Here is a 23,779-nt window from a genome sequence, read left to right as displayed (position 1 = left end):
TGTGCATTCTTTTTTTATTATTATAGCTTTTTATTGACAAAACATAAGCATGGGTAATTTTTCAACATTGACCCTTGCAAATACTTCTGTTCTGACTTTTTCCCTCCTTCCCTCCATCCCCTTCCCTAGATGGCAGGCAGACCCATATATGTTAAACATGTTAAAATATAGCATTCATTTTTAAAATACACTTTTCTTTATGAATTATATTAGGAGAGAAAAGTAAGAGCAAAAGGGAAAAGCATGAAAGAAAAAACGAAGAAAAAGGAAAAAAGAATTGAACATAGCATGTGTTGATTTACATCCAATCTCTGTAGTTCTCTCTCTGGATGCAAGTGGCATTTTCTATACAAATTTTATTAGGTTTGCCTTGGATCATTAAAACACTGAGAAGAACCAAGTCTTTCATAGATGATCATCACATTCACTTTATTTTTAAAAAATATTTTATTTATTCCTTCTTATTTTAAAACACAGTTATTTCAAGCCCAACTCTAGCCAAATCCTTCCTTGTGACAAAGAAAAACAATTTAGCAAAAACATCCAATAACAATGACTTTTTCTAACAATTTATATAGTACTCTGTCATAGTAGTCCTCCACCCCTCCATTAGGAGGGAAAAAGCATGCTTTATTATGTGTTCTCTGGGACCTTTACTGATTTTTCCATTACTAGAGTTCAATTTCATTCTAGTCAACTTTTACATTGCTGTACATTGTGTGTAGTTTTTTCCTGTTTCTGTTTATTTTGCTCTATATCAATTCATACAAATCTTCTGATGTTCCTCTGAATTCCTCATATATGTCATTTTTTACCGAACAAATAATATTCCTTTACATTCCTATAACATAGTTTCTTCCATTATTTTCTAATAAATGGATATCCACTTTGTTTCCAGGTTTTTGCCATCAGAGTACTGTGAAACATTTTGTATATTGTTTCTATCATTGACTCCTTGGTGGGATCATTGGTCAAATGTCTGAACAGTTTAGTCACTTTTCTTGCATAATTCCAAACTGGCATTTAGAAAAGTCAGACCATCTCACAGCTCTACTAATAGAGTACCTCAGTATGCCTGTTTTCCCACAGCTCCTCCAACTTGGACATTTCCCTTTTTTTTTTTTTTTTTTAATCTTGGTCAATTTGCATAGCATGAAAAGAAATTCCAGAATTGTTCTAATTTGCATTTCTCTTACTATGTGGATTTATGGAGCATGTTTTCATGTGGTCATATGTAGTTTGCAATTCTTTTGAAAACTTTTTTTTGTTGTTTACATTCTTTAATCACATCTACTGGGGATAGCCTTTGCTTTTAAACACTTCCATTAATTAGCTATTCACTATTTCTCAAAATAGTCTGCTCCATTGTGATAACAGTTTTGAATATTAGAAAATTTTTTCTTTCATTGAACTGAAATGACTTTCTTGTAACTTATACCTATTAGCTCTTTATGCCTTTTGGCATTACCCCCCAAAAGGATATACCTTATTTATGATAACCCTTCAAAGGGAGGTGTCAGGCCAATCAAAACAGGCAAATAAATATTTAGATAAGTGAGGAGTCTCAGGATTATCTATGTTAAATGAAAGAACGAGTGAATGATTGAATGAATCCAAGCCATATTGGAGTACATCTTGACAGAAGATGAAATATCTCCTACATTGATGGAAGTATGGAAAAGAAAAAGAAAATCATTAATGACTTGCTCAAAGTCACACAGTGATTCAAGAGCACAGTGGAGATAAAACTCAGGTCTGACTCCTCAGAATAGAACCTTGTGATCCTCATCCAAACTATATACTATGTGTCTTAATCTGAGAAAAATGGACTACGAAAGGTGATAAGAAAAAATCAGCATCCCTTGCCAACACTAGCTATCCCAATGACAGCATGTAGCCCATAGTCTCGGAAGAGATTTAAAGCAAGAAGATCCTTCCAGAGTCACTGGCATCTGGGAATTTTATCTGAATATACCCGAGAAGTAGGGAAGATTTCAGAGGTTTGAGTAGGAAGAGTTTAGGGAACTGGAGGAAAGGAGGCTTAGATCTCTAATCCACAGAGGGGACTAGATGCCAATATAAAAGTCTGTTCTAAAGTATAGTTCATTATCTTTCTTCCTAAACCTGCTTTCCTTCTGACTTCACTTTTCATCTCTCACATTCCATCAGTTATGAAGTCCTTGATTCTCTCTGTTCTCCCACTTGCCTCCCCCATTCCCATCACCACCAGCTAGCACAGTCCCTCATTATCAGGACCAGGTGTCAAACACAAAACTGCATGAAACCTACGATACTCACAAGTCTGGTCCAAATCAGATTAAAACGTAATTGGAAAATATTTACCAAAATAAATAAAAATACAATAACCTGGATATTATATTTTTAAATTAAGTCAATATGTAGTCTGCAGGGATCTTTAAATATGGATAAAAGGCTCCTTTTTCTAAATGTTTAGCACTATTGGCCTGAACTATTGTAGTTGTCACTATAGAAATATTTCTCTCTTCTCTTTTCTATCCTCTAATTCATCTTTAGAGGATTGCTCGGGAGAGTTTGGTTAATTCAATAAATATAAAGGGAAATGGTTATTATTTGCAGTTTTGTTATATTTGGAGGATTTTTGATTGTGTCTCTTTGGTTCATGAACATCCTCTTGGAGTGATTAATAATATTGAGAACGATTTGATTGATTCAAGCTAGTATGAATTACAACCATTTTGCAGGACCTAAAAACTACTAAGGTTGTTAAGGAAGAGAGTTTGGGAGGGGATATTATAGCTAGAATTTTTATAATGCTTTAAAGTTTACAAAGCATTGTACACATATCATCTCATTTAATCCTCACAACAATTCTGTAGGATAGGTGCTATTATTATCCCCATTTTTATGGGGAAAATGAGGCTGAGAGAGTTTAAGTGCTTTACCTAGGATCACACAGCTAGTAAAGTTTCTGAAGGAGGATTTGAACTCAGGTCTCTTTGACCACTTTTGGGATTTATGGAGCATGTGTCTCTGTCTTTATCTCTCTCTCTGTCTCTCTCTGTCTTTGTTTCTCATCTACAAGGGTCTGATACTCTTACCTAGCTGCCTCTGATCAAGGAACTAACCAGAGATAAAGAAGTTAAAAGCGGGCAATAGAGGGAAGGACATAAGGATAGTGGAAGAAGTAAAGCCTGCCCTTTTGTAATATCTTTTTCCTCACCACCAAAGATGCCAACTTGAAGAAGCAATTGTGAATAGGTCTTTTTTTGGCACAAGCAATGGCAGCTACAGAAAGCGGAAACCCAGGCTGCTTAGTGGTATTTACTGAATCCCAACCCTTGTAGATGAGAGACAAAGACAGAGAGAGACAGAGAGAGAGATAAAGACAGAGACACAGAGAGACACACACAGAGAAACAGAAAGAAGAGAAGAGAAGAGAAGAAAAGAGAAGAGAAGAGAAGAGAAGAGAAGAGAAGAGAAGAGAAGAGAAGAGAAGAGAAGAGAAAGAAATAAGGGAGGAAGGGAATGAGGAAGGGAGGGAAGGAAAGAGGGAGAGAGAGAGCAGCAATAACCTCTTCAATTTCTATGCTACTTCAATTGTTTAGAATTAAACAAAACATTGGTAGCCACTGAATTCTAACTAGAGTGATTGATTTCATATTGGTACCTCAGTATGATTTAGGAAGAGGTTTTGCTCTTGAAGAGACCAGAGACATTTTTACTCTCTAATAGAAGCTTAGGAAATTAGCAGTGGGGGGCTGGACCCTTTGATTCCTACTGAAGATAAGTGTATAAATCAAAATTACCCTCATATAAGGAGAGAATTTGGGGGTGGGAAAAGACCTCAGTGGCCATCTAATCCTTACACACATGAAAGGAACCTCAACAATGACACACCCCAAAAGTGGTCACTCGTCCCCTCCTTAGGAATGGTAAGAAATAATTTATCAAAAGCTTTGCTAACCTCCAAGTGAACTTTATCCAGGATAATAATTTTGTCAGAAAATAAAAAGAAGTTAGTTGGTTTTTGATGAAACCATGTTGGCTCTTTGTAATCATGACTTCTCTTTTCCATAGTAAGAGAAACCATTCTCTTACTTTCTCTCTTACTTTTTCCTCAGTAAGAGAAGAGATTAAATATACAGGAAAACACATACATACATAAAGAAATATATACACATATATTCACATGAGTGTACATACATGTGCATTCATGTAGTGTATTTTATGTATATATGCATGTGTGTGTATGCATGCATTTTTATCCTGAGACTAGCATTATTTTTATTTTATCTGAAGCTCCTTTTCATATGTAGGACCCCTGTTACTCATAAACATATCTTTTACATATATGGACATATTATAAGTGGGATATGGTCTAAGCATCTTTGCAGTTAGAAACATTTATGTAGGAATATAGATAAATTCCATATCTAACTTACACAATGGGAAATAAAAGAAATGATGTTTTACTGAATAAGAATCAGTTATTTCTCAAGAAATCATTTAATGAAAATGCTCCCCAACAGGCATGTTGCCACATCTGGTCCACACTTAGTGCATGCCTATGGTTAGGAGCATTCTCTGCCTTTTTAAATGACTTTATATAAATTTTATATTACCTAGAATTCTCTCCTTGCACTTCTACCTCCTAGTTTCCCTGCCTTGCTTCAAGTCATTTCTAAAATCCTACCTTCTCCAAGAAGACTTTCCTGATTCCTAAGAGGAATTAAGAATGCTAGTGCCTTCCCTCTGAAAATACCCCAGTTTATCATGTACATGGTTAATTACATGTTGTATTCCCCAGTTAGACTATGAGATCCGTGAGAACGGGGATTATTTTTTTGCCTTTTTTTGTATGTCCAGCCTTTAATACAGTATATGTCAGATACTGTGCTTAATAAATGCTTCTTGATTTGACATGACATCATGTCATGTCAGTAAAGGTTTTATCCTTTTAATAGAATGTAAGTTCTTTGAGGGAAAGGACTGGTTTTTGTCTTTGCAACCACTGTGCTTTGCATAATGTATTTAATTAATATTTCCTGGATTGAATTGGTCCAGAAAATACCCTCCCTAGGTCCAACCTGATTCAGGCCCCTCTGAATACAGCAGGAAACCTGTTCCATATTCTTGCTATCAGAATAGTAGGGAATCCACTGGCTCCTCCGCATTGTGAGTGCTTGCTCATCCAGAAAAGTCTTGGGGGCTCTGGCCATTCAAAGCAACTCTGAAAGATGGAGGATCCAGTAACAGTTCACATGTGGACGAGATGGACGTAGTTCCGAGGGAAGAAACCCACTCGACCGCAGAGCTGTCCTCTCCACCAGTTGGGGTCTGAATGTTCCAGCACCTCAATGATGTCACCCTGAGAGAAACTGAGCTGTGAGGAGTTCTGGGCAACGAAGTCAAACTGGGCTTTGGCAAACTTAGCTCTGGGTGGCTAGAAGAAAGAAGAAGAAAAAGGATCAGAAAAAAGGGGGTCAGGAACTAAGAACCAAGAAGCTTCTTCTGGATACTTCTCCCTCCTCGTGGGAGACAAATGATCTTGGGTTGGTGGGTTGAATCCCTTAGTTCCTATGAGTGCTAAAGTTCCCTTGATCACTTCTGCTGTTAATACTCAAGGGATGGATCAGGAGAAAGTCCTCCATCTTCTACAGCCCTTACTCTCCTCTAAATCCTTTCTAGAATGGGAGCCCCACACTCAGGCAGCATTTTCAAGGAAGTTTTGCTCTAGTGGGAGAATTCCAGGACACAAATTCTGTATATCAGCTAATTACCGGTACATAGAAGAATCCAAAAAGTCACAACCCTGTCCTTAGGAGATAAGTCTTGGTTCCTTCAGTCTAGTGTCTTAACGACAATTCCCTCCCAGCTTAAATTCCTTTTCTACCTATGACTCTCTCAAATCTGATTTCTTTTGACCCACAGCCTAATCTAAAGCTTCTGAGAGTGACTTTAGCTCAGGGAATTTCCTGAAGGAGCTGAATCTCTTAGTGTTGTCATCCAACGTATTGGTTCCACTAAGAGAACTACTGGAAGGCTGTCCCTTCCCATTCTCAGCTATCAGAAAAATCTCTGAGGCTCAGGCAACACCCCCAACTACCATTCCACTTGGGATCATTGAATGAATCATCTACCCCTGGGCTTGGGCTTGGGGAGACTTAAAGCAACCCCTTCATACCTGTCTGCTGAATACCTCTGTCTAGTCCCTGGAGCCAAAGACTGATCTCAGGCTCCCAAAAGCTAAATGTTTAAGGTCTGGGAGTTCAGTGTCCCACCAGGTCTCAAGTGAACCAACACAATATGCCAGCGATGGACAGAACTCTGAATCATCCCAAGACATTATGGAGAACAAGACTTAAAACAGGATTGTATATAGATATATATTTTATATATTTATACACACAAATACATATATATATTTATATTTATATTTATACATTTTAATAGATAGGACCTATACCTCATTATTCACCCAAAGCAGGGACTCTGTTTCTTCTACTCCCTTATCCCAAGCCAGCCACCCAGAATCTAGATCCCATCTTTGACAGTAACCTTACTCCAGACACTGACATTTTTTTTAGGAGACAGCAAGGAATCACTGGAAAACTCAGGCCAGGCTGGTATAACTTGGTAGAAAAGATGGATGATAACCTATCTGACCAATCACAAGGAAGACTAATCTTCCAGACTATGGGATTTGGTTAATTGCAGTGATAGGATCGACCTGAGGGAATAACCCCACCCAAAGAAGGTATAATTAACATGTTCACTTTGGAGAGAATCAAGGACACTCCCCACTCACAGAGAAGGTGAAATAATCATCAACATTTACCCACAAGGTAGGCTGACTCAAGCCAGACTCTGAAGTATAAAAGAGGGATCGACTTTCTCCCTAGAAAGGACTCTGGATTCCCTTGGATAGAGTACTGTCTCGCTATTTTCCCCACTAGTGATCTTTATAGAAGCCAGTGGATTAGCTGCTCTCCCCTTCACCTCTGAACCCCAGCTCTGCCTTTCTGAGCTTCTGGAATAAAGAAAGGTACAAAGCAGAGAAGGTTGGGGTTGGGGTAGGGGCTCAACAGAGCTCCATCCAACTTACTTGGCAAATCTTGACCACCTAAAAGTAGTTCAAGAAGAGCATAACACTTTTTGGGTTCTTTCCTCTTAGAGATTTTAATAGCTCAGTACCATTGGTCTCCCATTCATTTATTTAATATTTATTATGTACTATTCCTATGGCTGTCATATCATCAGGAGTAGACCAATGCCTAGACCAAGTAATTTCAACAGCCATCTATAAGCTAAAACTTTGGAGCACTATTTGGGACCCCTGACTCTTGGTGGTGGGGCTTTTGAGGCAGAAATGGGCCTATAGATGGTTGAATTAAAGAGAGATTTCAAAGGTCTAATTGCAGGATATCAGATCTGGAAAGGACCTCATATTCACATTTTACATAATTATTTTACATTACATAATTTATTCACATTTTACATAAAGAAACTGAGACCCAGAGAGAGGGTTACACAGGAAATTAATGATCAATTCAATTCTTTTTTCACTACAATGTATTTTCATCATTAGGACTAGGTAGGTGCTAATGAAGTGAGGAAAGGATTTTTAAAAAATAAGTGTAGAAGTAAGAGTGAAAGTAGGATTCCTAAACTCAGAGCAGCTCTTGGCCCAAATAAAGAAAATGGGATTATGAATCAATATAAAAGGGGATATGAATCATTCTAAAGAAATGGAGCAAGAGGAGAGGAATGGAGGTTCATCAAGTTTGGTAAAGTCCTGCCAAAGGACACCCACCCTTCCTTTACTGAAAGGACTCCTATTAGAGTCACCATTGAGTTAGATAATAAAATAGAGCTTAATTATTAAAAGGCCCCTATGTCAGTGCACTTCCATTTTGAGGAAAGAGAAAAGAGGCCATGGAATAGGACCTCTCCCATCCAGGACAAGTACATTTGGAAGGGAGGCAAGAGATTGTGAAGGGTAAATAAATAGTACGGGATCAACACAAAGACCATTAGTGGCTGGAGGCAGAGCCAAGAGAGTATATCCAGGGAATAGATCAGGAAACCAGTGTTTTTGAGGTCTAACCTATTAATTCTTCCCAGTATGAAACCTCTCAAGTAGGTGACTCCAGAGTGGATGACTTCTGAGATTACAGAAGGGTTATGGTCTAGACTCCTCCCTCTCCATTACCTTTTAGCACCCATATTCACAAATCCTTCTTATGATGGATGGTATAAGCATTTATCAAACACCCACTATATGCCCCACTGTACTTTATGCTTTTACCATTATCTCATTTGATTCTTATAACAACCCTGGAAAGTAGGTGCTCTTTTTTATTTTTTATTTTTTATTAATTTTTATTTAATTGTTACTTTATATTGACAGAATCCATGCCAGGGTAATTTTTTTACAACATTATCCCTTGCACTCATTTCTGTTCTGATTTTTCCCCTCCCTCTCTCCACCCCCTCCCCTAGATGGCAAGCAGTCCTATATATGTTAGATATGTTGCAGTATATCCTAGATACAATATATGTTTGCAGAACCGAACAGTTCTCTTGTTGCACAGGAAGAATTGGATTCAGAAGGTATAAATAACCCAGGAAGAAAAACAAAAATGCAGATAGTTCACATTCGTTTCCCAGTGTTCTTTCTTTGGGTGTAGCTGCTTCTGTCTATCATTTATCAATTGAAACTCAGTTAGGTCTCTTTGTCAAAGAAATCCACTTCCATCAAAATATGTACTCATACAATATTGTTGTCGAAGTGTATAATGATCTCCTGGTTCTGCTCATTTCACTTAGCATCAGTTCATGTAAGTCTCACCAGTCCTCTCTGTATTTATCCTGCTGGTCATTTCTTACAGAACAATAATATTCCATAACATTCATATACCACAATTTACCCAGCCATTCTCCAATTGATGGGCATCATTCATTTTCCAGTTTCTAGCCACTACAAATAGGGCTGCTACAAACATTTTGGCACATACAGGTCCCTTTCCTTTCTTTAGTATTTCTTTGGGATATAAGCCCAATAGAAACACTGCTGGATCAAAGGGTATGCACAGTTTGATAACTTTTTGGGCATAATTCCAGATTGCTCTCCAGAATGGTTGGATTCGTTCACAACTCCACCAACAATGCATCAGTGTCCCAGTTTTCCCGTATCCCCTCCAACATTCATCATTATTTTTTCCTGTCATCTTAGCCAATCTGACAGGTGTGTAGTGGTATCTCAGAGTTGTCTTAATTTGCATTTCTCTGATCAATAGTGATTTGGAACACTCTTTCATATGAGTGGTAATAGTTTCAATTTCATCCTCTGAAAGTTGTCTGTTCATATCCTTTGACCATTTATCAATTGGAGAATGGTTTGATTTCTTATAAATTTGAGTCAGTTCTCTATATATTTTGGAAATGAGGCCTTTATCAGAACCTTTAACTGTGAAGATGTTTTCCCAGTTTGTTGCTTCCCTTCTAATCTTGTTTGCATTAGTTTTATTTGTACAAAGGCATTTTTTGTAGCTGGAAAAATTTTTTATACATGGGAAAATTGAGGCAGGCAGAGGTTAAGTGACTTGGTCAGTTACTTAGCATCTAAAACTAAATTTGAATTTTTCCATTTGGGCTTCTAAGATTGACATTTCTTTTTGTATAGAAGAATTGTACATGTTTAACATATGTTGGATTTCTTGCTATCTAAGGGAAAGGGTAGGAGTAAAGGAGGGAGAAAAATTTGGAACACAAGATTTTGCAAAGGTGAACGATCTTTGCATATATTTTGAAAATAAAAAGCTATTATTAAAAAATTCAAATTTCTTTTATATGGCATTATGGAGAATGTCCACACAGGGACCAGTCATCCACAGTGTCTGAGGGCAAAGTCTAGCTTACTGAGGAAATCCTCTTCTTCTGTATCTATTAGAAGCCCTTTCCAGGGACTCCATAAAATGATCAATTGCATTTTCAGCATTTTAAGTGTGCTTTAAAAAAAAACAAGGGAGTCTTCCAAAGGAGGCTGATGTGAAAAGAGAAAAGAGATGAGGGAAAATAGGAGTTGTATCTAGATAATGTCAAAACTAGTACAATCCACAGAGCCTATAGGGACAGATTAGCCTACCCTATGTTGTTACAGAATTAAAAGAAGTTAACAGCAGTTTCTACAATGCTGTCTGGTTGGCTTGCCAGGGTGTCAATGTTCTCTAGACAGCTTCTAGGGTGTTTCCCTCGCATCTTTCTACAGGTAGACTGGTGACAATCATTTGGAAATGGGCACAGAAAACATTTAATACCTTGCTCATCTCCCTGTTATTACCTAGCTCTTCTTTTTCATTAAATACTTCTTGCTTTGAATTCATGTGTCATCTGGCTTGTTTTGGTATTTAAAAAAAAAAAAAACTACAGAGGTGAGGGCTAAGAGCTGGAGAATTTGAATAGACAACTACTACAAGAGAATTATGAACCTGGGTGGAGATGAAAGACAAGGCCATGATGAGGGGTCTCCAGCCTACCTATTAAGCCATATCTAAGAATAAATAAATTCATAATTGAAGAAAATGCAAATTTTCAGTTAGAGATTAATAAAAATAAATGTGGTTTCCCACCCACCCCTATCCAAATGTACAGATTCCTTGAAATCTATCTATGGTTCTAGCTTTGCCTTTCTGTATCCTCTTAGGATATACCTCTTTACCTTACCCAACCACTCCAAAAATCTCCTGTAGTTTAATAAAAGTTTTAACTATATGCTATCACTAGCCCCTAATTAAGGGAGGGGTATAAAGGGTGATGAGATTTCCCCTAATGAAAGAGTCCAGAAGTAGACATTTCTATTATTGTGAAGAACAATAACTATTATGAAAGTCAACTACAGTTGGGATATCTTTGGCAATCTCAGCATTGTGCCCAGGCAGGAAACAATAGTTGCCCCATTAATAGTGATTCTCTCATCCTATCCTGCCCCATCCCATCCTTTCCTCTCCTGTCATTCCCAAGGTCATGGACTTCTAATGCTGTACTCCAGTCAGGATTGGAATGTGCACTATGAGTTGGACAACTTCTGCCCAGAGGGCCAAACATCATCAAATGAAGCTGGGCACGTAGCTGGGTGGGCCATTTACTGCTTTCTTTTTGAGTTCTATTATTTGTGGCTGACTTTGCTACCCTTAATGTTTTGAAGAAGCTTCAGTTCAGAGCGCTACAAAGTTGCTGGCCAGTAGCACTGATGTACCCAGTCTGCTTCTCTCAGAGCTTCTCTCAGAGCAGAGTTTCTTAACTTTGTGTATGCTGTGATTGCAGAACCTTTGCCAATGTGGTAAAACCTATGGAGTCCTGCTTGGAATCATGTTTTTAAATGTATAAAATAAAATACATGGGATTACAAAGAAAACCAATTAGATTGAAATACAGTTTTCAAAATGTAAAAAGAAAAAAAAATTATGAATCCCAGGCTAACAACCCCTGTCTCAGAGGAGGTTTTCTGAATTTTGAGAGAGACAATGTGAAAGAATCTAGAAACAAGACTGAATTTTTGTTCCTGCTGCCATTGGATACTCTCACTTTTTGTAGATTAATCTCCTGATAAACTTTCCAGTGTGGCTCAGCTTCTCTTACCTATAGGCTCAAAGGGAAAAGTTTTTAACCTGAGGGTCCACAAACTTTTTTTTTTAACATTTTGATAACTATATTTCAATATAATTGTTTCCTTTATGATCCCATGTATTCATTTTGTGCATTTAAAAATAAAATGTATTTTATATAATGCACTTAAAAACATTATTATGAGAAGTGCATAAGTTTCATCAGGTTACCCAAGAATCTACATCACAAAACGAAAAATTCCCATTCTGGAATGCTCATCTTTTGGGGATTGGCTCCTTAAGGATCCAGGAGACCCTGAATACCTGAAAGGTATTCAGTTACCCTTTTTATGAGGGCATCTCTCTCCAGCTCCAGTGGCTTGCCTAGATTCTAGATGTAGGGACTTACTTGGTTCTCTGGTCTCTCCAGATTTTCTGTATGCTAAGTACTTCCCTTTGAACCTAGTGGCTTATTTTGACCTCTAAAAACAATATTCTCTTGGTTCCCACCTTGTTCTGACCTGTGGTGATCTTGATCTACTATTTCTTCTTATGGCCATTTGGGTAATTTTCTGTATCCAACACATTTCTATTCTTGGTTCTTTATTCTCAATTCCCAGGGTCTCCCAATCTCAAGATCTCTCTCTATCTTCAAGATCCATTGCCACACACGCCTCCCTGGGGCAGACACCTCCTAGCTGAGGGTGGCCATGTTTCACAAAATCCCTCTTTCAGATGCTGTCATTCTTTCCTGGGGCAAATCCTTTAGACAGGATCAATACTTGAGCTTCTGGAAAAAATCTCCCTGGAGATCTGCTCAAATCTCTCCTATAGCTAGTTCTTTGGAGGTAGGTGGGAAGAATGAAATTCTTAGAAACTGTCATTTACGCCTTTAATCCTTAGTCTATCTCCACCCCTCTCCCCAACACCTCCCCATGGTTTCTAGAGGCTTCTGGGACTACTGTCTGCAACAACCCTCTCTTTTTCTGGGCTCCACACCCTTGTCTGATGTCCCCACTCATCAGGAGAGTTGCTAACTAGGAGAAAAAGGACAAGCCCCACCCTCTTAGTGCTTCAAGGAGCTTCTCTAATACTTATCCAAACTCTTCTGACACAGTTCAGTGAGCATTTTTGAGCACTTACTACATGCCAGGCATTGTGCTCAATGCTAGATCTCTTGATCCCTAACTGGGAATCTGCCTGATTTCAGATTCCTGCTTTTGTGTGTCCTCATTCTAATCTGTTCTACAAAGTATAGTATCCTTGATGGCAGTCCCACCTTTGGCTAACTGTGCTAAACAGAGCTGGAAACCATGCTCTTGAAGGAGTCTCAATACCTTGTATGTTGGGTCCTCATCCCTCAGGAAGATTTGCTTCTTCTTGGCTATGGTAGTTGTACGGTAGAAATCCACCAGTTCATTGAGTGAGTTGAACTTTTCCTCCCAAAGGAAGTATTTCCCCATGTTCTCTCGAAGCACTTTGAAGTGTTGAACCTGATTGCCATAGCTGAGGAAGGAAAAGAATGATTATTTTAGACCAAGTGGTCAGAGAAATGCAAAGCAGAGCCTTCAAAAACCCATTAAAATACTATTTTCCTGTGAGAAAGGATGACTTTATTTTGATATGATGTCTTTGTATCCCAGAAGCCTTATTCATAGTAGGTGCTCAATAAAACCTGTTGAATTGACTTGACCAGAACAAAAAGTCAAGGGAGAGAATTATATTGAAGAGGAATTATATTCTAATTAATCCCTGTGGAGGAGAGATGAGCTCAGAGAAATGAAGACATCCCTCCTTTCCTTTTTCTTCGGCAACTGGTCTCAATGCTTTGTAGTTGCCTAAGCTGAAAGGAAACAATTGTAGTTCTAGAGCTCAGTAGGATCTTAGTCAACCCTCTCATTTTACAGATGAGAAAACTGAGGCCCAGTAGGCTCAGGAACTTGCCCAAGATCATACAGGAAGTAAAGATCTAGAAGCCTCCAAGGTCTACATGGTTAAGCACACAGTAGGACTTGGTGAAGATTTATTTGTTCTCTTTCTTTAGCATCTTTCCCATGCTTCATCCTCACCCATGTGCCCATCACAGAATGGGACATCTTGCTCAATAAATATTTAATACTATAATCATTTTTGTCTGTGATGTCAATGTACAAAGCTCGGGAAATTCTAAAGCATCTATAAAAAGTGCTAAGGTTAGAACTTTTGGAGAAAATGGCCTAAAGTCACAGAATCATTACTCTAGAAAGGACCTCAGAGATTATCTAGTACAGAAGTAGCAAATTCAAATTAAAAACAGGACTACATATATATATATATACATATACATATATATATGGATCCTTGGGGACTATATATTGACTTAGTTTTCAAATATAATATTGACTATGTTTTATTATGTTTTTATTTATTTTGTTAAATAGTTCCCATTTATACTTTAATCTGGTTAGGGTTTTGGATCACTTGTATGTTTGATACCTTTGATCTAATCCAATCTTTTCATTTTACAGATAAGGAAACTGAGGCACAGACAGAATAACTAACTTACCAAGATCATCCAATAAAAAATCAATGAAACAGGAGGCATAGAATCTGCATTCAAATCCAGGCTCTGATATCTGATTTTTTTTTAATACAATAACCTACCTCCCAGAAATTAATATAATTAAATATTAAACAATTAATATAATATATAATATAATTAATTGTCACTGACAATCCATCATTTTTCTTGTGGTCTGCAGATATATATCAATTCTTTGTCTTTTTTTTTTTGAGGGAAAAGAATAGCAGTATCTAACAAAATCTAACACCAAGAGATACAAAGAGAAATTCCATTTAAAATAACCATTGATAGTATAAAATATTTGGGAATCTGCCAAAGAAAAGTCAGCAGCTATATGAGAAAAACTACAAAATACTTTCCACACAAATAAAGTAATATCTAAACAATAGGAAAAATATCAAATGCTTGTGGATAGGTCAAGTAAATATAATAAAGATGATAACACTACCTAAACTAATCTATTTATTTAGTGCTATACCAATCAAACTCCCAAGAAACTTTTAATGACCTAGAAAAATAACAACAAAATTCATCTGGAAGAACAAACAGTCAAGAATTTCAAGAGAACTAATGAAAGAAAAAAATGACAGTGGCCTAGTTGTACCAGGTCTAAAGCTATATTATAAAGCAGTGGTCATCAAAACCATTTGGTACTGGCTAAGAAATAGACTAGTTGATTAATGGAATAGGTTAGGTTCACAGGACAAAATAGTTAATAGCTATAGCAATCTAGTGTTTGACAAACCCAAAGACCCCAGCTTTTGTGATAAGAATTCACTATTTGACAAAAACTGCTGGGATTAGTATGGCAGAAAATAGGCATGGACCCACACTTAACACCATATACCAAGATAAGGTCAAAATGGGTTCATGAACTAGGCATAAAGAATGATATTATAAATAAATTAGAAGAGCATAGGATAGTTTACCTCTCAGACCTGTGGAGGAGGAAGGAATTTGTGACCAAAGAAGAACTAGAGACCATTACTGATCACAAAATAGATAATTTTGATTATATTAAATTAAAAAGGTTTTGTACAAACAAAACTAATGCAGACAAGATTAAAAGGGAAGCAATAAACTGGGAAAACATTTTTACATTCAAAGGTTCTCATTTTCAAAGTATGATTGATTCAAATTTATAAGAAATCAAGCCATTCTCCAACTGATAAATGGTCAAAGGATATGAACAGACAATTTTCATATAAAGAAATTGAAACTATTTGCAGTCACATGAAAAAGTGTTCCAAATCACTATTGATCAGAGAAATGCAAATTAAGACAACTCTGAGATACCACTACACACTTGTCAGATTGGCTAAGATGACAGAAAACGATAATGATTAATGTTGGAGGGGATACAGGAAAACTGGGGACACTGATGCACTGTTGGTGGAACTGTGAACGAATCCAACCATTCAGGAGAGCAATTTGGAACTTTGCTCAAAAAGTTATCAAACTGTGCATACCCTTTGATCCAGCAGTGTTTCTACTGGGCTTATACCCCAAAGAGATCTTAAAAGGAAGGAAAGGGACCCACATGGGCAAGAATGTTTGTGGCAGTCCTTTTCATAGTGACTAGAAACTGGAAACTGAATGGATGCCCATCAACTGGAGAATGTTTGGGTAAATTGTGATATATGAATGTTATTATTCTGTGAGAAATGACCAACAGGATAATTTCAGAGAGGCCTGAAGAGACTTACATGAACTGATGCTGAGTGAAATGAGCAGAACCAAGAGATCATTATACAAGGCATCAACAAGACTATGTGATGATCAATTCTGATGGATGTGGCTCTCTTCAACAATGAGATGATTCAAACCAGTTCCAATTGTCCAGTAAAGAAGAGAGCCATCTACACCCAGAGAGAGGACTATGGCAATAGAGTGTGAACCACAACATAACATTTTCACTCTTTCTGTTATTGTTTGCTTGCATTTTTGTTTTCCTTCTCAGGTTTTTTTTTCTTTCTAGATCCAATTTTTCTTATGCAGCAAGATAACTGTATAGATATGTATACATATATTGGATTTAACATATAATTTAACATATTTAACATGTATTGGATTACCTGCCATCTAGGAGAAGGGGTGAGGAGAAGAAGGGGAAAATTTGGAATAGAAGGTTTTGCAAGGGTCAATGTTGAAAAAAATTACCCATGCATATGTTTTGTAAATAAAAAGATATAATAATTAAAAATTAAAAAAGAATAATAGTGTCCTATGCTCCTAATAGCTTGCTGGGGCAATAGATAGAATGGTCTCTAGAGTCAGGAAAATCTGAATCCAAATATGACCTCAGATACTTACTAGCTATGTGACCCTGGGCAAGTCGCTTAATTCTGCTTACCTTAGTTTCCTCATCTGTAAAATGAGAAGGAAATGACAAACCATTTTATTTTTTGTGCCAAGAAAACCCCAAATAGGGTTCCAAAGATTCAGATACAGGTGAAACCAATGAATAACAAAGTTTCGTAAAGACTTTGTCTAGCTTTATTTCTTGATTAACGATTCTGTGAAGCTTTTCCCACTTTGATCCCCTTCACCAAGTGGCCTGATTTCCTTCAGGTTTATTTGACCTGCTTTGGGAAGGTTGTTCAACACTGGAGAGCCAGAAAATTTTATCCAGAAAATTAGCTTCCTGAAAATTTACCTATCATGCTTTGGGGAAAATTGTCTTATTTTGAGCTCCAGGATTCTGCCCACTTGTTCTATAGTCTAAAAGTTCACCTAAGTTGTTCTGAGGAGATTTTGGATGGGTGAGTACTACATCCAAAATCTCCTCAGAACAACTTAGATGAAATATATATATATATATATATAGGCATAGAAGAACCCAACTGGAATTCAATGAAGCAATCACTGGTTTTTGTTGTAGAGACAAGATTCTATCATGGGAAAGGACAAATCTTAAGTGACACTGGATAAATTTATTTCTTGCTCTGTATTTCTGTTTTCTGAATTGAAAAATGGCAAGGATTAAGCCACTCCCAAGGTGCTGTGAGGATAAAGGAGCTAATTCCTGTCCTCACTGTAATGTTTTATATACTATAAACACACACTGGCTTTTTATTGCCACATAAACAATACCTTGTTTCCTTTTGGGCTCTGTAAAGGATGCCTTTTCTCTATACCTCATCTTTTTCTCTTATATACTCCTTATTTTCCCCTTCCATCTCCCATACTTGACACAGCCTCCTTCCCTTCATCCAATACCTACACATGTCTCTTTCTCTACTTTACCCCCTTCCTCCTCAAAATCCATTGCTCTCTGAATCCATGTCTCCCCGTGGACAATCAGTCATTCCTCAGTTCTACAATGAGCATGTGCTTTGTACCCCTAACAATAAAAAGCATAGGGACTTTTGAAGCACAATCTTTGCCCTCAGTGAGTTTTCAGCCCAGACAGAATTAACATCACTGGCACAAATAGAGGACAATTCAGTGTTATTCTTGTGGTCCTGACTATCAGAATTGTATGAATACAGAGAAGGGAGAAAGATCAGTGTGAGTTGGAGAATTCAGTGAAGCTTTTGAGGAGGAAGTGTATAATGTTCTGGTTGGTTTTTCTGGAAGTCTCTGAACCAGCCTTCCTTTCAGCAGAGTAATCACCACAGGAATAGCCAGGGAAAAAGTCCAAATTCCAGCATGGGGCTGGCCTAGCTTTCTGGAGCCCCTTCAGATGGCTTTCTAGGCTGATGAAGATGGAATGTCTCTCCCCGTCTGTTCAAGTCCTTGATGGCTCTTTTATACTTTATACTCTATTATAATTATATCATCATAGGTGTGAATCTTATAGAATAGGTGTGAATCTTGTAGAACTATATTAAGTACTAACTACATGTACTGAACTAGAGAACAATTAATCACCATGCTAAACTAGATAACCATTGTCTTATCAATTCCACTGAGTTAACACCTTGTTTAAATCAATCATCCTGCCCTTTACAAAAGTGGAGGCTGGAAGGTGGGAAGGACTTAGGTAAATTTAGGATGAAGAAAAAGAAGAGAAAAAAACACCACTATTTAAAAAACATTTCTAAAATGGCTTTTACAATATATAAGACATTTTGCTACCCATTGGGTATTCAAAGATAGAAATGAATCAGAGTTGGGTTTTTTGTTTTGTTTTGTTTTTGTTTTTTGCTCAGCGATAAATATGGAAATATGTTTAGAAGAATTGTACACATTTAACTTATATCATATTGCTTATTGTTTTGGGAAGGTGAGAAGGGAAGGGGAGAGACAAAAATCTTGTCCACAAGGTTTTGTGAAGGTGAATGTTGAAGACTATCTTTGCAAGATTTAGAAAAAGAAAATACTCTAATAAAGAAAAAAGAAGGGGCAGTTAAGTGGCCCAGTGGACAGAGCACCCCCTGAAGTCATGAGGACCTGAGTTCAAATCTGGTCACTTCCTAGCTGTGTGACCCTGGGCAAGTCACTTAACCCCAATTGCCTCAGCAAAAAAAAGAAAATGAAAAAAAAAAAATACCAGAAAAGCAATGGATAGAGTTCTGGACCTGATATCAAGAAGTTCAAATCAGACACTTAGTTGTGTAATTCTGGGCAAGTCACTTAAACCTCACTGTGCCTCAGTTTCCTCATCTGTAAAATTAACAATTTAGATGGGATGGCCTCTAAAGTCTCTTCTAACTCTACATTTATGAGGCTATCAAATATTCCTCGCCTGCAAAATTGCCCAGGCTGTCCCTATACCTAAAATGTTTAAGGCTCACTACCTCCTTGAAGTTTTTTAAAAGGCCTTTCAGGACCCTCACTGATATCTCCATCACTAAAATCTTATGGATAAGATCTAGAGCTGGGAGTCATTTCAGTTAGAAGATTTGGGTTTTTTTTTCAATTCTTTTTAATCCCATTTGGAGTTTTCTTGGTGAAGATACTGAAATGGTTTGATATTTCCTTCACCGTCTCATTTTACAGATGAAAAACTGAGGCAAAAAGGGTTAAATGGGTTGCCAAGGGACACATGCCTGAATTTGAACTCAGGGAGATGAGACTTCCTGACTCCAGGTCTGGCATTGCACCACTTAGCTGCCCAAGAATCTTGAGATAGCTAGCAAGAATCTTTTAAATCATCTAGGCCAATATTTTCCTCCTTTCCAAATAGAAGCAGGGCCAAAAAACTGCACTTAAGGATCACTGCAAACAGAAAACTTAGAAAATTATGATTATGTTATCTGTTCTATAATATTTGTTTTGTTAAACATTTTCCAATTGCATTTTAATCTACTTCTGGCAACATTAGGGAGTATTGTGGGCCATATGTAGCCCTGTAGCAATATCTGGCTCCTTTGTTCTAGGCTATTTTCATCTTCTATTGAAAGAAACATCCCCTGAAACAAAAGTAACTTTTCCAAGTTACTAAGTATCAGAGCCAGGGTTCAAACTCAGAACTTTTGATGCAAGACCCAGGGAGGGTTCTTTCCGCTATAGGATTATATCGAAAAACCACACTGGTCTAAATTTCAATGTTGCAAATATTTATTCCTCCACAGCTCTGTATTAGGCACCATACTAAGCACGGAGGTAAAAAGACAAAGGACAATCACTGCCCTCATGCAGTTTATGTTCTACTGGGGCACAGTTCCTAACTGGAGATCTGTGAATAAATTTTAGGTGGTCTGTGAACAGATAGGTAGATGATAAACAGATAGATAGATAACTAGATTTCAATAAAATTGCTTCCCTTTGTAATGCTTTATATTTTATATTATGCATTTAAAAATTATTTTGAGAGAACTATAGAGACTGAATATGGAACAAAGCATCATATTTTCACCATGTGTTGTTTGCTTTTTTTATCTGTTTTGTGTTTTTCTTCTTCGGATATGATTTTTCTTGTGCGGCATGATAAATATGGAAATATATTTAGAAGAATTGTACATATTTAATCTATATCAGATTACTTTCTATCTTGGGGGAGGAGGGAGAGTAGAAAAAAAATCTGGAACACAAAGTTTTGCAAAGGTGTTGAAAACTTTCTATTCATGTGTTTGGGAAAATAAAATACTTTTAAAATTTTTTAATTATTCTGAGATTTACATGAACTGATGCTAAGTTAAGTGAGTACAGCCAAGAGAACATTGCATACAACAACAACAAGATTATATGGTGATACATTCTGATGGACATGGCTCTTTTAAACAGAGAGGTGATTCAGGCCAGTTCCAATGATCTTGTGTTGGAGACAGCCATCTGCACGCAGAGACAGGACTGTGGGAACTGAGTGTGGATCACAACATAATATTTTTACTTTTTTGTTGTTGTTTGCTTGCATTTTGTTTTCTTTTTTTATATCTGACTTTTCCTATGTAGCATGATAATTGTGGAAATTGTGGAAATGTGTATAGAAAAATTGTGCATGTTTAACATATATTGGATGACTTGCTATTGATTACCATGTTCTGTCAAAAATCTCACATATTGTTGGAAAAATATCATGATATGTATGTATACAAGATTCATATCAACAATAGGGTAGTTCAAAAGAAAGATTGGCAGAGTTAAGATAAAAATAGCAATCATGTATACAAATAAGGTCAGAGGAAGAATAAACACAGAGGCATTAGAGGAGGGAGAACAGCTCATAATCCTGAAAACCTACTCACATTAGGAATGGTTCAACAGGCAACACACCATATAAACCATGAGAAGTATAGCACCCTCCAAAACATATGAAGAAATAGGGGGGAAGGGATGGGCGGATGGGAAAGCAAAAGGGAGGGAAGAAGACAAGGGAGAGATTCTTGGGTGGAGGGAGGTTAAGTAATAGCAAGGCAAGTTATGGAGAAGAATTTAATTAAAGAGGCAGGAAGGATAGGAAAAACATGTGTGTGTATATGGAGTGGGGTGTGTGTGTGTGCATGTATCTATATATTTATATATGTATACATAAACATATCTTTTCTTAAATATAGCTTGCTTGGGAATGGGGGAGGAGATTAAAAAGAGGGGAAAGAAAAAATTAAATAAGGTGCCTAGGAGAGAACCAAAGAGCAATTTACAAGAAAGCAAAGAAAAAAAAGGTCATGCATGAATATAATTTCTTCTACAAATATACATACTTTCTTCAGCCGGTAATTTGTTGTAATGTATTTTGAAATCTCCTTGATGCTCTGCTGGGCACATGACAATGTTCTCTTTTGTTTTGCTTTATTTTGTTTTGTATTTCTTTTCTGTTTTCCTTTTTTCTTACTCTGTTTTTTCAAATTAAAAAATATTATTCTTTTAAAAAATACCATGATGTATGTAATCGATCTCATATTGCTTGCCTTCTCAAGGGATTGGGAAGGAGCAAGAGAAAGTGAGAAAATTTGGAATTCAAAAAAATTTTTAATATTAATGTAATTTATGTTTAGTTTATAATTCACAATTAATTTAATTTTAATATTAAATAAAATATATAAAAGTTTTTTTAAAGGAAAAATGACACAATAACTAAATAAATTGAATGCAGGCTGAAAGGAATAGTTGAGGGAAGAGAGCAAGAACAAGGAATCTGCATTTCTAAAAAGTTCCTAACAAGAAACTTTCTAGGTTCTAGAACTATAGTTTTGTTACTTTTGTATAAGAAAATAACTAAATCTAGGTTAAATAAGTGCTATATGGTATAACGCATCTGTTTCAATTCATTTCAAGAAATATTTATTAAGGATCTAATATATCCCACCTTCTTAAACTGTGGTTTGCAACCTTATATGAAGTCTTGTAATTGAATGTGGTGATTGTGAAATTATGATTTATTTTTATTTTTATACTTGTTTAATATACCTATATCATGATTGGAAAAAATTTAAGAAACTATCACATATAACAGTTTATAAGTGGCATATAATTGTTCGTATAAAATTAGGAGCTTCTACAGGGTTTGAAGTATTTATAAATAGTTTATTTTCCATGACATTTTTTTCTGGTTATACATGTTTATTAACTTTTTTTCTCTTACAAATCTCACCCATTTTCATTATTTTACTCAGCAGTTTTGTTTAACACTTTTACATTTGCATGATACAGAAAGGGTTTGCAAAGCAAAGGTGAATTTTATTTCATGCTCTTTATTCTATGTTGGGAACACAAATTCAGAATTCATTCCAAATATAGAATGTTTGTTGGGAAACTTATAACTGTGCTCTAAGAAGAGGCCAAATTAGAAAATATTCTGGGGTACCAGCACCTGTCATGCAGTGTACCAATTGAGGATACTGTAAGTTGCTATTGAGTCATTTTAATCATGTCCAACTTCCAATGATTCCATTTGGAGTTTTCTTGATAGAGAGATACTCCAGTTCATTTTACAGAAGAGGAACTGAGGCAATCAGGAATAAGTGATTTGCCCAGGATCATAGAGCTAGTAAGTGACTGAAGTCAATTTGACTTCAAGACCTATACTCTATCCACTGCATTACCTAATTGTCCTATATTGCAAGTACTTTCTACAAAACAATTCTTGGAAGTAGGGCATTGAAGTTGAAAGAATGTTCAATTTGGAGTCTGAAGACTTGCATTCGAATCTATCCCCTGCTACTTTATATCTGTGTGACCTTAAGCCACAATTTCTCTGTGCTCCACTTTCTTCATCTTTAAAAATAAGCTAATTGCATCACTTATCTCAAAGACTTGTGAAGATCAAAATGAGTTAGTATATATAAAGTGCTTTACAAACCTTAGAAGCTAGATAAATGATAGCTAAACAGATGATAGTTGTTGTGGCTGAAAGTGCTTTGTAAGTCTTAGTCTTAAAATATCAATGATTTCATCAGAAGGAATGTCCTGTCAGGGTAATTCCCTTTCCTGAAGCAGACTGCAACCCATTTATGAGTTTAAGGGAGTTGCCTGAGTCACAGAATCACAGGGAGTTAGTGATTAAGTCAGAGATTAAGTGACTTATCCACAGTCATACAGTTAATTAAAATGTATATAGAGTAAAGTCAGGTAAATGTCAGAATTAGGAGTTTAACATAGTTCTAGCATTCTGAATTTCCTCTAAAGAAATGTATAAATGTAAGTCATAATTAAAACAAGCATTGATTTGGGAGGTCCAGAGACCTGGATCTGAGTCTTGGCTTTAACACTTAAGTGTTGTAAAGTAAAACATTTGCCTTGGCTAAGACATTGAAATTCTCTTTGCCTCAGTTTCTCCACCTACAAAATAAAGTTAATAATACATACATGTTCTACCTCATGGAGCTGTGAAAATTAGATGACATAATAAAGGTGGAGAATTTTGTAACCATCAAGCACTAATGTCAGTTCTCCTCATCATCTTCATTTACATTGGGGTTTGAGTCCATGACCCAAGAAAATGAATCTGTCTGTGGCACTAGCTCTTCTTGGGGACTCCTCAGCAGACAACTGAAGGATGTGCTAAGGTCCTCTTCACACCAACTCAAATGAGGACAAGAAGCAATTGCTCATTTGCCATACTTCATTAATCATTAATGCTAGTGCTAGCTCTTTCATGAGCCAGATACAGGGGTCCTCAAACTACGGTGGGTGGGCCAGATGCAGCAGCTGAGGACAATTATCCCCCTCACCCAGGGCTATGAAGTTTCTCTATTTAAAGGCCCACAAAACAAAGTTTTTGTTTTTACTATAGTCCGGCCCT

The 23,779-nt window shown here is 36.7% G+C and overlaps 1 protein-coding gene across 1 annotated transcript in view; it reads right to left on the bottom strand.

Moving 5' to 3' along the window:
* Positions 1-428: 428 nt before the first annotated feature.
* The window catches only part of GRAP (GRB2 related adaptor protein), a 73,322-nt gene continuing 49,971 nt past the window's right edge, over positions 429-23,779 (bottom strand). The window contains exons 4-5 of the mRNA XM_051996661.1: positions 12,926-13,094; positions 429-5,425 (exon numbers count right to left, since the gene is read on the bottom strand). Of these exons, the coding sequence (XP_051852621.1) occupies positions 5,240-5,425; positions 12,926-13,094 (355 nt within the window). The 3' untranslated portion in view covers positions 429-5,239. The remainder of the gene's footprint in view (positions 5,426-12,925; positions 13,095-23,779) is intronic.

Source organism: Antechinus flavipes, chromosome 1 (assembly GCF_016432865.1).
Source record: "Antechinus flavipes isolate AdamAnt ecotype Samford, QLD, Australia chromosome 1, AdamAnt_v2, whole genome shotgun sequence".
Lineage (NCBI taxonomy): Eukaryota > Metazoa > Chordata > Mammalia > Dasyuromorphia > Dasyuridae > Antechinus > Antechinus flavipes.
The sequence above is the reverse complement of the archived record's forward strand: the minus strand, read 5'-3'. Positions and strand labels throughout refer to the sequence as shown.